The following is a 12,602-nucleotide window of genomic DNA, read 5'->3' on the forward strand; positions in this document are numbered from 1 at the left end:
TAAACTTCATGTTAACGTGTGATAGCGACATAAAGCGTTTACAAGTGTTTTAACAAATCCTAATTGTGACGTAAAATACCTTGTCCGAGGTATCCCCGGTATTCCCTAAGTTACTTTTTATATTGATGTAAACCAGCGGTGCTTATAATAACCCTTTTTCTTATCGACAACTCTTTGAAATAAAAAACTACTTTCCTACATCGGCGCAATATCATATCAACATGTCATTTTTCCCGTAACGCACCCCAAGAGCTCATAGTGATTTGAAAACTCCCATTGGAGAAAACCTAAACAAATGCGACTCACTCGAGTGAGTTTGTATCAGGATCCTGATACAAAACAGTACTTTATTCGCCGAATCAAGGATAATATTAGAAAAATACAAGACATAAAAACCACGAATTATGTATAAATGTACCGAATTATTTTTACGCAAAAATGACGAATTATAGCCTATTGACAGAAAGATATGTTTGAAACACCACCAAACTGACTGCAAATGCAGACTTTGTAGCCACAAGACAGGATGGCACTTATTATTACTCGAAATTACTTTGGCAGTTTAATACCTTGTTGCTTGTTGCAGCACGCCATTATGCGATTATATAGTTTTTATACACGATTTTGGTTTGTGTTGCGTGGAATCACCTAGTTTCATGTAACAGCTATTTGAATCAGCAACTGCAGCATACACGCTGCCTTAAGTTCATTTGTTACCACTATAAAATTAGGTGTCATACCAACATCCAATAAACCCAACCCACGAACGATTGCATCTTCATAGATACATATAACAATTCACATTCGACACAACTGACTAAAAATGCCGACAGAATAGCTACACAAGGACAACGATTTGAGGATCGTTGAAAAATAAATAAATAAGAGTCCCTCGTTAATAAAGGGGAGTGTTAAATTGTTAATACAAATCCAACGTGAGATGCAAAACATAGTTTGACCTCAAGAACTGGGTTCAGTTTTTGCTACGCAACTTCTTCAATATTTTCTTTGTTTTTTTAAGATTTTTTGGTCCAGTCTTCTTGTTTGCCGGTTTACGACCATCTGCAATGCCTATAAACATGAATAAATTTAACATCTTGGCCATGCTTTTGTTTGGAGAACAGTTTTACCTGAAGTTGTTGCATTCGATTGCTTTTCTGCTGCTAGTGGGTCCTGTGGTAAATCTAAAAACAAGTTCGTTGTTTCAATATCTATAACTCGCATTTAGTGCTTGCTTCCACTATTTATTCAGTGTAAGAATATCGTACAGAAGCGCACGAACATAATAACGGTTCACTTTTGCGATAAAATGTCAAGTAATTTCTCAAATATAGCTTTGCTAATATTCTGCTTTCCAAATAATTTGAATTGCAATGGGAGTTACCAAATGATTCCGGAGTAATGTCATTTTCAGATGAGGAACTTCGCTCATCTGATGCCAAATGTCCACCATTATCTGCAGCATCAGCGGTAAGCTTCGGTCGTGTTGCGTCGGAACCATCACCTATAACCACACACCGCATGTTGGCTTGTAAGGTATAGTGTGGGGTTAACCAGACTTTTGTCACTCGAACTATTGTTTAGATTTTGGCAATGCTGCATTACATGACGAGAAGTTTGTGTCGCTGGAACTTGGTTGTCGGTCGCCGTCTGGAATGGGAATAGGAAGTCTTCTTTGTCTGTTGTTAATACAGATGTTACGTTTTACAAATATTTCAACATAATGGCCTTCGTTTAGTCTCAAGGAGAATAGCAAACAAAATTTTTTTGTTGGCAAAAACGGCAATGGGCCTGCATTGAAAGGTTTGTTGATGTCAAAACAAACTGCAGCCGCTTGTGGATAAAACAACTAAAAATACGTTAAAAGACAAGGACGCCCAGTCACAAAATGTTTTAGGGTCTCTCGTGTGTTCCAAGACGCCAACCTTTAAAATAAAGTCAAATTTAGACAATGGGACGATATAAAAACCTGTAAGTGCGCTCTGTTGTTGACTTTTTTTTGAAAGTTTATGATAAAATTTAAGAAACTTGGACTCACTGGTGGTTGGTCTCTGCTGGAATGCTCTCATCTGTGTCCCATTGAGCTGGATCAGCATATATCGGGTCTTCATTGGTTGGTGCTTCCCATTCGACGTAGCCATTGTTGGGGTTACTTTTCTAATAGTTCTGTTGTTAACATTAAGACAATAGTTTATATTTTAACCTCTTACCATTTTTTTCATTTCGTCGACGAGCATTTTCACCTGCGTCAAAAAATTTATGTTCTAGTTAATTACCTTATATGTCTTCATATTCCAGTCGTAAAATTGTAAAAGTCCATCTCTAGTATGCAAATTATAAACAATTGACTTTTTATCATTTATGTTACCTGGTTATTGTGTTCATCGAGATCCTGAAAAACATAATCAGAAACAAATGATAAAAAATACTATGATAATCACAGGCTATAACGTATCAAGGTCTAACTAAGGTAACAAGAACAATAATTTTTACCTTTACAATAGATTCCAACCTCTGCTCTGTACCCATTCTGAGTTTTAGATCCTAAACAAAGTAAATGAGGTTTCATCTTTAGTGTAATTAGTATATTCCTACCTTGATTTCCTTTTGTAATTCCTCGTTCTCTCGGCATTTGTCCTGAATTGCAAAAACATTTGGTTTGCACCACACAGAAACGTGTGTTTTTTTTTGCACGCGTTGGTATTGAGGTTTTTTGGTATAGGAAGCCAAAATCCGGCCATGTTTCTTTTTCTCATAAACTTAAAACGACTACCAACGAAATTAAAAATATCTGACCAACAAGCTATCGTTACCTCATACATTTTCTCCTTGTTTCTCAATTCTCGAATCATGCTAGAATTTTTGTCCTGCAAAAGCAACGTTTTAATTTAGATTTTTTTGTTGAAAGAAGTGTTTTCGAAAAATGTAAGAAGAGCGAACAAAACAGATTAAAATTGTAACATGCGAATCTACTTAGTTTAAGAACTCAGTCAAGTAGATGGAAATAAAAATAATATTGACTACTGTATGCAAGTAAATTATTTTTTTTTATTGCCACCCTAAATGCATTATTTTAACTTTCACTTTCAGTGACATACCAATACATTTCTTATTAAGCTTTCACACATTTGCGGATTATCCAAAATTTTTGCTTCGAGAAGTTCTGGGATCGTCATTGAGCACTGCATGATCTTCTATTAACACCTCCTTTATTAACCGAAATACATATCTCTTCCAAAATCAATAAAACTATTTAAACTGATTAACACCTCAAACTCACTTCGCAACGCAAGCTACTCAAACGAGTCAAAGCATGTTTGCACAAAGCGCCGACATCACAGTCGATTTTACGCTCTGATGATCGTCCCCGAATGGTACGCTGCCCTTCCCTTTTCTAGTTTTCAACTTTTGCTTCGCGAAGTTTTGGAATATCATTGAACACTGCGTAATTCTTAGTATGGGGGCGCGTGCAGATGCGGCTCTATATCATACCACCCCACAAAACCAAAGTATATGTCTTTGCCAATTATGCAAAATTTATTGTGACACTTCACTATTATCTATTTAGCTATTATCGAACATTATTGTGACATCCATTTGACAAATTCCCAATGCCACAAAGCAGCAACGAAACCACGACAAAATAAATAACATCATTACGAAGAAATATTGTACAATTTTGAAGAAACTGTGCCCTGACAGAGATACGTTATCGAGGACTTTTTGACATATGCTACGGGAAAAAAGTTTTTTATAGAATCCACACAAAATGACGAAACGAATCTTATTTAAATATGCCGATTTCAACAATTTTCCTTTATTCTCAATCGCACCAACCCTTTTCAGGCACATTCTCTAAATGCAACTACACCAAGTCAGTACAGTAGCTAAGTAACTGCTCTGTATTAGTTCCCTGTACTTGTGATGAAACTGAAAAATATTTCATCGCTGACATATACCCACAAAAACTTTTGGGGGTAACCCCTGGTATTTTTACCTGTGGGATTGTATTAACCACACGATTGTCTTCAGGTTCATTGGGCGTGGAGTTATTTCAACGATTGCACCACCGCTCTGTAAAACATTAACTTTTGAGGACACTCGACATGAATAGTTTGCTCAAGCGAAGTATGTCAAAACATTGGCCACGCATAGGAACCGGTTGGTTTCGCATGAGTCCCTTCTGTTCTTCGATCAAAGTAAAATTATGTCGCTACAGCCGAAGTTCTTTTGTCACCATGCATGACAACCGTTAATAAGTTTAAGGTCATACACAGGAGGTTGGATGTATAATTAATTTGTGCATGTTTATTCCTGAGTCTTCTGACCATCTCGTATCGAACCACAGTCATAGATTTTTCTCACAAATTTAATTACTTTTTCATGGTATGTTTGCGGTCCAATTTCATCCCCAGGTATGATATTACTGTTGCTTACTTAATGAGCGGTGTTTTGTTGTATTTATTTTTGAACGTATTAACCCTTAAAGTGCATATGACACGGCCATGACAACTTTGCGTAAAACTAAAGGTACATCTACAACAAACATATATCCAAAGTTGCACGGTTCTGCGTCAACTAAACAATGTAGAAAACTGCACGAAAAGTAACGGCGACCAAAAATCGTAAACCTTTTGCGCTGAGGAGAAAAGGACATCACATAAGGCGCTTGCGTCGAAAAAATGCATTGTTTAGATAGGAGAAGGCGCCTTTTTTTGCAGATATCGAATAGTTTCAAACATAGGAGAATTCACAGATTACGTTACCGTAAAGGTCAGGACAGGGTTTTTCATCACACAAAAATTTGTCATTGTGGCGTCACGATTCAAAGGCTTATTTGTTCCTAATTAGCGGAAGACCATAGGGTATAGCAGAAACGACATAACTGTGAGTGGACAAAACGACAATGCTAAACTAACGGTTTGTCTCTGTCGTATTTTCAAAAGTCCATGTATCACGTTAGCGATCATAAATGCTGTAACAACAAGAACACCCTGTCCCAGTAACTAATTTATTATTACACAACTAAATAAGACACAATAGGTCGAACAGCGGCCATCTGTCTTCAGCATAAATTAACATCAAAATCCGTTTATTGCACTTGTTCACTTTTTATCCCCTGTTTAATGCAATATTATGCTTAAACCAGTCTTGCAATGTTTTCCATTCCTACGCATAAGGGTTGCTGCCAGCACTCGCGCACGACCGAAGCGCCTTCTATGACGTCACGCAAGAATATCTCGCTTTCGCACGATTTCGTTCGCAGCGGCAAAATTGCGACTTTGATCAGCTGTATCTCAGAAACCAGTCGCTCGTATCAACTTAATGAGAGAAGTTTTGTTGTATTCAATTTTTAACGTACTAACCCCTAACTATACTTTTTCATCCAGAGGAAAAGAAACAAAACATGTCAATCCAATTCACCTTCATCCAGGGGATGAGGTTAACGCTTCATTGATTAACGAAAGGCCAAGAAGATGAACGGCTGGCGAGTGTAATAAGCAGTAATTGGTAGCACGTTACATCGTTGACCCGGAAACCGAACTGACAGTCAACCAGATTTTTAGACGAAATCGACTGATGATTTTATTTGTACAGAAGAATCGAACACATATCAATATTATGTACAACCTTAAATACAAAACAACAAACCACAAGTATTTGCTCCATTCTAAACATTAGCCTTGCTACATGTCAAATAAATAACAAGGTGGAAAAATAGTATCAAAAATAACCTTCTACATCAAAGTGGGGTCCCTTACCTGGGATTTGTGGAGTCAAATTCGTATTTTGAATGAATTTTGGTTGTTGATCATTCCTCTTCACAATGCGACAGCATGGCCGCGTGACATATTTTAACATCAAACTGAGAAAAACTTTCGTTTTTTTTCTAAGCTCGCTGCAGTAAAAACACACAAACAAACAACACGTAAAAAATGTGCACCTGCATAGCATGCAGTAACAATGTGAAGAAAGGGACCGAAATATAAATGACGAATGTAGAATGCGCGTGCACAACAATGTACATTTGCCTGCATTTTGTTACCTGGATGCAATGTTGTAGAAGACAGGATTCAAACATTCGCTGATACGAAGACAAATATAAACTGCAATTCGATGTAAGCATGTGATCCCACTTCCATGTTTGTATGCATGAACAAGAAAGTCCAGATAAACTTGACGCAGAAACATCAATCGTTGTGTGTTAGATCAGTGTTAGTTGGTCGTTTGAAAATAATAAAAATAACTTACCACACTGGGGAATGTAACCGAAGTAGAATGAAAGAACAATTAGTGATAGTTGGAGAATAATAAACTTGTTTCTCTTGTTTCTTTCCTCCAAAGCGTTTTCTATGACAAATTAATCTTTTGTAACGTTTGTTTTTCCAATAACTGCAATTACTTGCTTTAATGACTGCCTTTAGTACATGTATGCGATGGAAAAATCGTTGCGTTTTGAAATGCTTGAAAAAAATCTTTCGACGCTAACTTTGGCAGACATAAGAAGCTTTATACTTACCAGTAAGGTGATTAGCAATTTTCCTTTCGGAAAGTTGAATGAAGATTATGAAGGCACAAGTAAACACTGTAATGCCAAGAGTGAATGTCAGTAGCAACGCTTCAATGGCCCTAGAAGATATAATTCTGGAAACACAAGAGCTGTTTTAAATGATTGTTATCTTACCACTTAAACAAGCTTACACCAGTGTTGTGTAGTGAGGTGGGAAACCGAAAACCACAGCAAAGAATATTGCAGCCCCGGTTATAGTGAGTGACCATATTATCCCAACCATCACCTATGCAGGACGAAGATTATATTTTGAATCAAATTTTAAAAAGTAATTTTATCATTCCCTGGTATAACCCACCTTCGAAAATTTAGATGAAATGTGTTTGTTTGGCCATCGACACGAAACAAAGCGAAGAATACAAAAGAGACACACGTGAGATGACGTCACCATCATGGGCAAATATGCCACTAATTCTCCGTACTGCAAACCAACAACAATTTGGAAACGTAATTTTCCGCTGAGCTCAAAAACAATGAAAGATATTCACAAAAGCCAATAATCTACTACCGCAACCAATCCGTTGTTAGGAGAGATCAACAGTTGATATGTTCCCAAAGCCAAAACTACACTAATAATTGCAGATACCATGTCCGACACACAAAGACTCATCAGCACAATGTTAAATGGTCCGCTGAAAATAGATGATTTTGATCACTCGACACAAAGTTCACAACAACTTAGGACAATACAGGGCAGACGGAAGACTAAAAGATTACGATTATAAGAATAACTGGATTTTTACTAAAATGTTTGCGATCTGGATCTCATTATGACAGACAAAATGAAAAACCTTACTTTACCTGAGTGAATCGGATCGACCGATCACACACAAAGTGATTCCATTTGCTATGATTCCAAATATTGCCAGAACAAAAAGCACAATCGGAATTGCAACATAAAATGAATAATCTTCCATTTTGCAAGAAACAACTTTTACAAAATGACAAAAAACCTTTTTGTTTGAAATTTAACAAGCACAGTTAGGTAAGCGTCAATCGTCTACTGCAGGTACAAATATGTGTCTCACATGATATTGTAGAAATATACTGTCATAATATTTACCGGCAAAACGGGCACATGTCGAACATGCACGAGGAAGTGACGCGTTATTTCACAACTGTCATTTTCTGTTTAAACATTTGGATGTTGTGCATTACAAGGCACCTGAACAATCCTGTCATTGACGCAATCTGCGAAACTGAACCAACAATTACGTGCGTGATTGTGTGGTGATGGTAAGGAAGGCCGTCTTGTCGTTGTTGCTGCAATAGAACCTCTTTACGTAAAATCTGAAACTGGCACAGGTTAGGATTTGTGGGAAGTTGTTTATTTGTCTTGTTTTATTTATTGAAACGAACTTCGTGGGTGTGGGTACCATGGTGTTCTCACAAAAGGGGGAAATAATTAATACGCATATTGGCCGAACGTTTGTGAATGACAGTTTGTTGCTGAGGCATATTACTGGGTAATGTAAGGTTCTTCTGGCATGCCAAGTTTGTGAATGACATAAGCGTTTTTAATTTATTTCTCTTTTTATGTGATGTACAGGTTTTGTTATTGTAAATAACTTCAAAAGAGATGGTTCTACATCCGCGTAGCATAGAAGAAATACATTTTAATGTTGGAAAATCATGTTTCCATTAATGAAATCTTTCAAAACAAGAATTACCTCCACCCAACCTGCAAAATCATTCAAAATTATGAATATATTTTTAAATCCGACAATCCATTACAAAAATGTTATTACTCAATTTACGGAAGATTGCGGTTTCGGTATTTAAAAACAATTTTAAATGTTGCTGTAGGACATTTAAGATTTTACATATTGTGTTGATTGTCCTGTGTTGTTGTTACAATGGGTAATGACGACACCAAACTACATACATTTTGTAATGGCATATAAGCATATACAGCAAACACACTGTGTATTGATTATGTAGAAGAAACGATCACATAACAACATAATGTGCAACCTGAATACAAAACAAGGAACCACAAGTATTTGCGAACCCTATATATTTATGTTGTTAGTTCTCACATCAGTCGTCGAACCACCTGTAAAATAAATAGCAAAGTTAGGTTACAACAAAATCGCCCCAATAAAACCTCCGGTAGTCGTAACAGCGAGAACGGACTTATGAGATTAGTTTGTTCATCAGCCGATTTCACGACAAACTGAGACCACTTACCCAAGGTTTTTAGCGCCAAATTTTGATTTTGGCTAATTCCTGGTTGATCATTCCTTCTCGCAATGCAACTGCATGGCAAAGTCATAGATTTCCAAATCCACATCAGAAAAACTTTCGTTTCTGTTCGGAGTTTGCCAAAGTGCAAAAAGAAACAAAATGTTGCACATGTAAACATAAAGTATGGGGAAAAAAACATGGAAATTCGTGCAAGGTAATTTGTTGCTGCGCACGCTGCAAACTTGAATAGGTGAAATAACTTAGAAACGTGTTTCCCAAACTGTTTTTTTTTGTTTGTTATAAAAGGTTTGTTGTCCAAAGAATTAATACACCTCATCTCAAGATATTGGGAATGTTTGCTATCCTTGGGGTTCCGAGAAAATTTTTGCAAACGCTAGCTTGGAAATTATATGTGAGCTGTGATAGCAATAAATGCAGGATTTGACAGCTCACATAACGGTTCCCAACAGTGTGCTTTGCTGGACCTGTTGTTACCTTGATGCAATGTTGTAGAAGATAGGATTCAGACATTCGCTGATACGAAGACAGAGATACACTGCAACTCGAAGTGACCATTTGATGAAACTACTATGCTTTTTTGCATGAACAAGAATATCGAGATAAACTGGAAACATAAACATCAATCGTTATGTGTTTAGACCAGAAGTTGTGTTTGAGATTAATAAAATTAATTTACCACACTGGGGAATGTAACCAAAGTAGAATGAAAGAACAATTAGTGATAGTTGGAGAATAATAAACTTGTCTCTCTTGGTTCTTTCGTCCAAAGCGTTTTCTGTGACAAAACATTTTAGTGGAGAAGCCCTGAAAGTTCCATTATTCGCGGTTTCGGCCAAATATGCTCGAAGTGTTTATAGTTAACTTTCACTGTTTGTTATTTTCGTGGAATTATCATTACACTCGAAAAAAATGTGTCCTGTCTTGGTGGTTGATGCCGTTCTTTTTATTTCAGAAACAGTTGCGACTTCTATATAAAAGGTTTTGTCTATACGCTGCATGGCTCCATGCAATCGCTGTAAATCTATACGGTTTAAATAATAATCGTATGTAGTTGGCGAATCGAACAAAAAATTTCGCTTAACTACTGCGCACCACCACATTTTCGGTATGTTTTCCATTTTCAGGTAGTTGCTGCAACAAGTGTGTGGCGACATTGGTTCTGCTGTGGAATGTTTGGCAAAAAATATTGTAGGCCCAAATCAGAAACACAGCCTTAAGAAACTTTATACTTACCACTAAGGAGATTAGCAATTTTTCTTTTGGAAAGTTGAATGAAAATTATGAAGGCACAAGTAAACACTGTAATGCTAAGAGTGAATGTCAGTAGCAACGCTTCAATAATCCTGAAAGTTATAATTCTGGAAACACAAATTCTGTTTTAAATGATTGTTATCTTACCACTAAAACAAGCTTACGCCACTGTTTTGTAGTAAGATGGAAATCCGTATTTCACAACAGCGAATATTACAGCCCCGATTATAGAGAATGACCATATTATCCCAACCATCACCTATGCAGGAAGAAATTTATATTTTAAATCAAATTTAAAAAACGTAATTTTGTCATACCCACTTTTGAAAGTTTACATGAAATGTGTTTGTTTGGCCATCGACACGAAACAAAGCGAAGAATAGAAAAGAGACACACGTGAGCTGACGTCACCAGCATGGGTAAGTATGACACTAATTTCCCGTACTACAAACCAACAACAAGTTAGAAATACCAATTGTAAAAACATATTAACTGTTCTACTTTTATTGCATTGACCACTGCATATCTTCCAATTGAAGCTAGCCGTTAACTTCATTTTACAGTAAAATAGAAAGTGTAATGTACAGTAAGATTGTATTCTAGAGTCCCATGTGAAGGATCTAAACCATAAACCGCGGACGAGGGCCAAGTACAAAAAAAGCTCTGTTTTGAAATGAGAATAAAAATAATTTCTGAAGCACAGAACTAAAAAGAGTAATTCCAAGAGTTCAAGTCGCCAGTCTTACCTGAAACAACGTGTTTGAAGAGATCGACAGTTGATATGTTCCCAATGCCACAACTACACTGATAATTGCAGATACCATGTCCGACGTACAAAGACTCATCAGCAAAATGTTAAATGGTCCTCTGAACATAGATGTTTTTATTCACTCGACAGAAGTGCTCAACAAATTAATGTAATGCATGGAAGATAAAAGGATTTTAGGAATATCTGGATTTTTTTTGAAATGTTTGCGATCTGGATCTCATTATGACAGAATGTTAAGCAATGATTTTACAAAATAGGCTACATGTGAAAATGTATAACTTTCCTTTACCTGAGTGAATGGGATCGACCGATCACACACAAAGTGATTCCATTTGCTATGATTCCAAATATTGCCAGGACGAAAAGTACAATTGGAATTGCAACATAAAATGAATAATCTTCCATTTTGCAAGAAACCACTTTTACAAATAATGTCAAAACCTTTTCTGCTCTGGTTTTGTTTGAAATTTACCAAACACAGTTTTGTAGGCGTCAATCGACTACTGCAAGTACGAACATGTCTCCCTCATGATATTTGTTGAAATATGCTGTCGTTGTATATGCCAGGAAAATGTGGAAATGTCAAACATACACGAGGAAGTGACGTGTTGTTTTCTCAACTGTTATTTTCTTAACGATTTATATATTAACATTCCTCAGGCCATGCGCTTAAGAGGCGAAATTGCTTTTACCTGGGTTACATAAGATATGTTCGTTCGGGCTGCATGGATAATTAGACATTGAAGCTGGTAATTCTTCATTAAACCTCTATATTAGGGTGGTGCGAGAACTGGTTGGGAAGAAATGCTTGTTTTAAGATCAAATATATACAACACATTTTTCTAATTGTTAAACTTCTTGCTTTTGGCTTTTTTCTGTGAATCTTGGCCATGAGGTCTTGTATTACATTGCGAATAACCGAAAACTATTAAATACAAAATGCATTCCCCGCAAGCGAAGCAAGAACCGATGGGTTTATATCTAATATACTGAATTACTTTACAACGTTTTATAACGTACAGTGCTTCGACTTGTTTTTAGTTTAACTGTTGAATTCTGCGATTAATAGAAACTGTATAACACACTGCCTTTAGCGGTGTTATTACAATAGGGAGTGTAAAAGCACACACGGAAGGAAAACGAAATTGACATCACCGCTTATGCTTACTGATGCCTACATCACGTGGTTACCGCTAACGAAGGTCTTTAAAATATTTGCTGTGAGCAACGTGGAGATAATGTGCACAAGATATTCTGTATGGAATGCGATTTCATGTGGAGAATCGTTATAGTGGCAAAATTGGCGCAAGGAAACGAAAGTAAAATTGTCCGAGCTGCGTTGCTGCACAACTACTATGTGCAACACAAGCACCACCGACATGGCAAAATGTTACAAAGTGGTCTTCGTCGAACAGCCCCCTGTCCATTTATTGGACATATGTGAAGACAAATGGTTTCACAAAATTAAGGCAAAAACTACTATTAACCGCCTTATATTGCCTAACACAATGTAAGTTTGTTTTTTGCTTCCGCTTATCGACGAAGTTTCCACCAACTGTGTTGTCATTGTGACAATCAGTGACGTAGTGTCAGATCACCGCCGGCATTTTTATCGCTATCGTTTGCAGTTTGCTGTCTTCCCCTTTTTTCTTTTTTTCTTTGCTTTTATGTTTTTTCGAGCGTCTCCACACAAAGCCGAAGCCGATAGTTCAGTCGCACCTTACCGAATCGCAAAATCTGATTTTCCTTTTGTAAGGTATTTTAACATTTTTATTACTGTTGGTTAACTTCGTTGTTTTGTTG

At 36.7% G+C, this 12,602-nt stretch overlaps 2 protein-coding genes and 1 long non-coding RNA gene across 3 annotated transcripts; all 3 read right to left on the reverse strand.

Moving 5' to 3' along the window:
• Positions 1 to 330: 330 nt before the first annotated feature.
• LOC145904722 (uncharacterized) lies at positions 331 to 3,901 on the reverse strand. The gene is made up of 11 exons (XM_082992393.1): positions 3,099 to 3,901; positions 2,814 to 2,867; positions 2,596 to 2,637; positions 2,494 to 2,544; positions 2,369 to 2,392; positions 2,211 to 2,243; positions 2,039 to 2,157; positions 1,606 to 1,679; positions 1,385 to 1,504; positions 1,131 to 1,184; positions 331 to 1,071 (listed from the first exon to the last, which is right to left on the reverse strand). Exons 1-11 carry the CDS (start codon positions 3,186 to 3,188, stop codon positions 974 to 976), a joined length of 759 nt encoding a protein of 252 aa, XP_082848519.1. The 5' UTR covers positions 3,189 to 3,901; the 3' UTR covers positions 331 to 973.
• A 3,154-nt stretch (positions 3,902 to 7,055) lies between these two features.
• LOC145913915 (uncharacterized) lies at positions 7,056 to 7,557 on the reverse strand. The gene is made up of 2 exons (XR_014403349.1): positions 7,373 to 7,557; positions 7,056 to 7,203 (listed from the first exon to the last, which is right to left on the reverse strand). It is a non-coding gene; the product is annotated as an uncharacterized LOC145913915 (long non-coding RNA).
• A 1,251-nt stretch (positions 7,558 to 8,808) lies between these two features.
• LOC145914011 (uncharacterized) lies at positions 8,809 to 11,204 on the reverse strand. Its single transcript, XM_083001823.1, has 8 exons — positions 11,089 to 11,204; positions 10,777 to 10,897; positions 10,352 to 10,474; positions 10,195 to 10,289; positions 10,013 to 10,137; positions 9,456 to 9,554; positions 9,254 to 9,383; positions 8,809 to 8,881 (listed from the first exon to the last, which is right to left on the reverse strand). Exons 1-8 carry the CDS (start codon positions 11,202 to 11,204, stop codon positions 8,809 to 8,811), a joined length of 882 nt encoding a protein of 293 aa, XP_082857949.1.
• Between the last annotated feature and the right edge of the window lie 1,398 nt (positions 11,205 to 12,602).

Source organism: Ascidia mentula, chromosome 1 (genome assembly GCF_947561715.1).
Source record: "Ascidia mentula chromosome 1, kaAscMent1.1, whole genome shotgun sequence".
Classification (NCBI taxonomy): domain Eukaryota; kingdom Metazoa; phylum Chordata; class Ascidiacea; order Phlebobranchia; family Ascidiidae; genus Ascidia; species Ascidia mentula.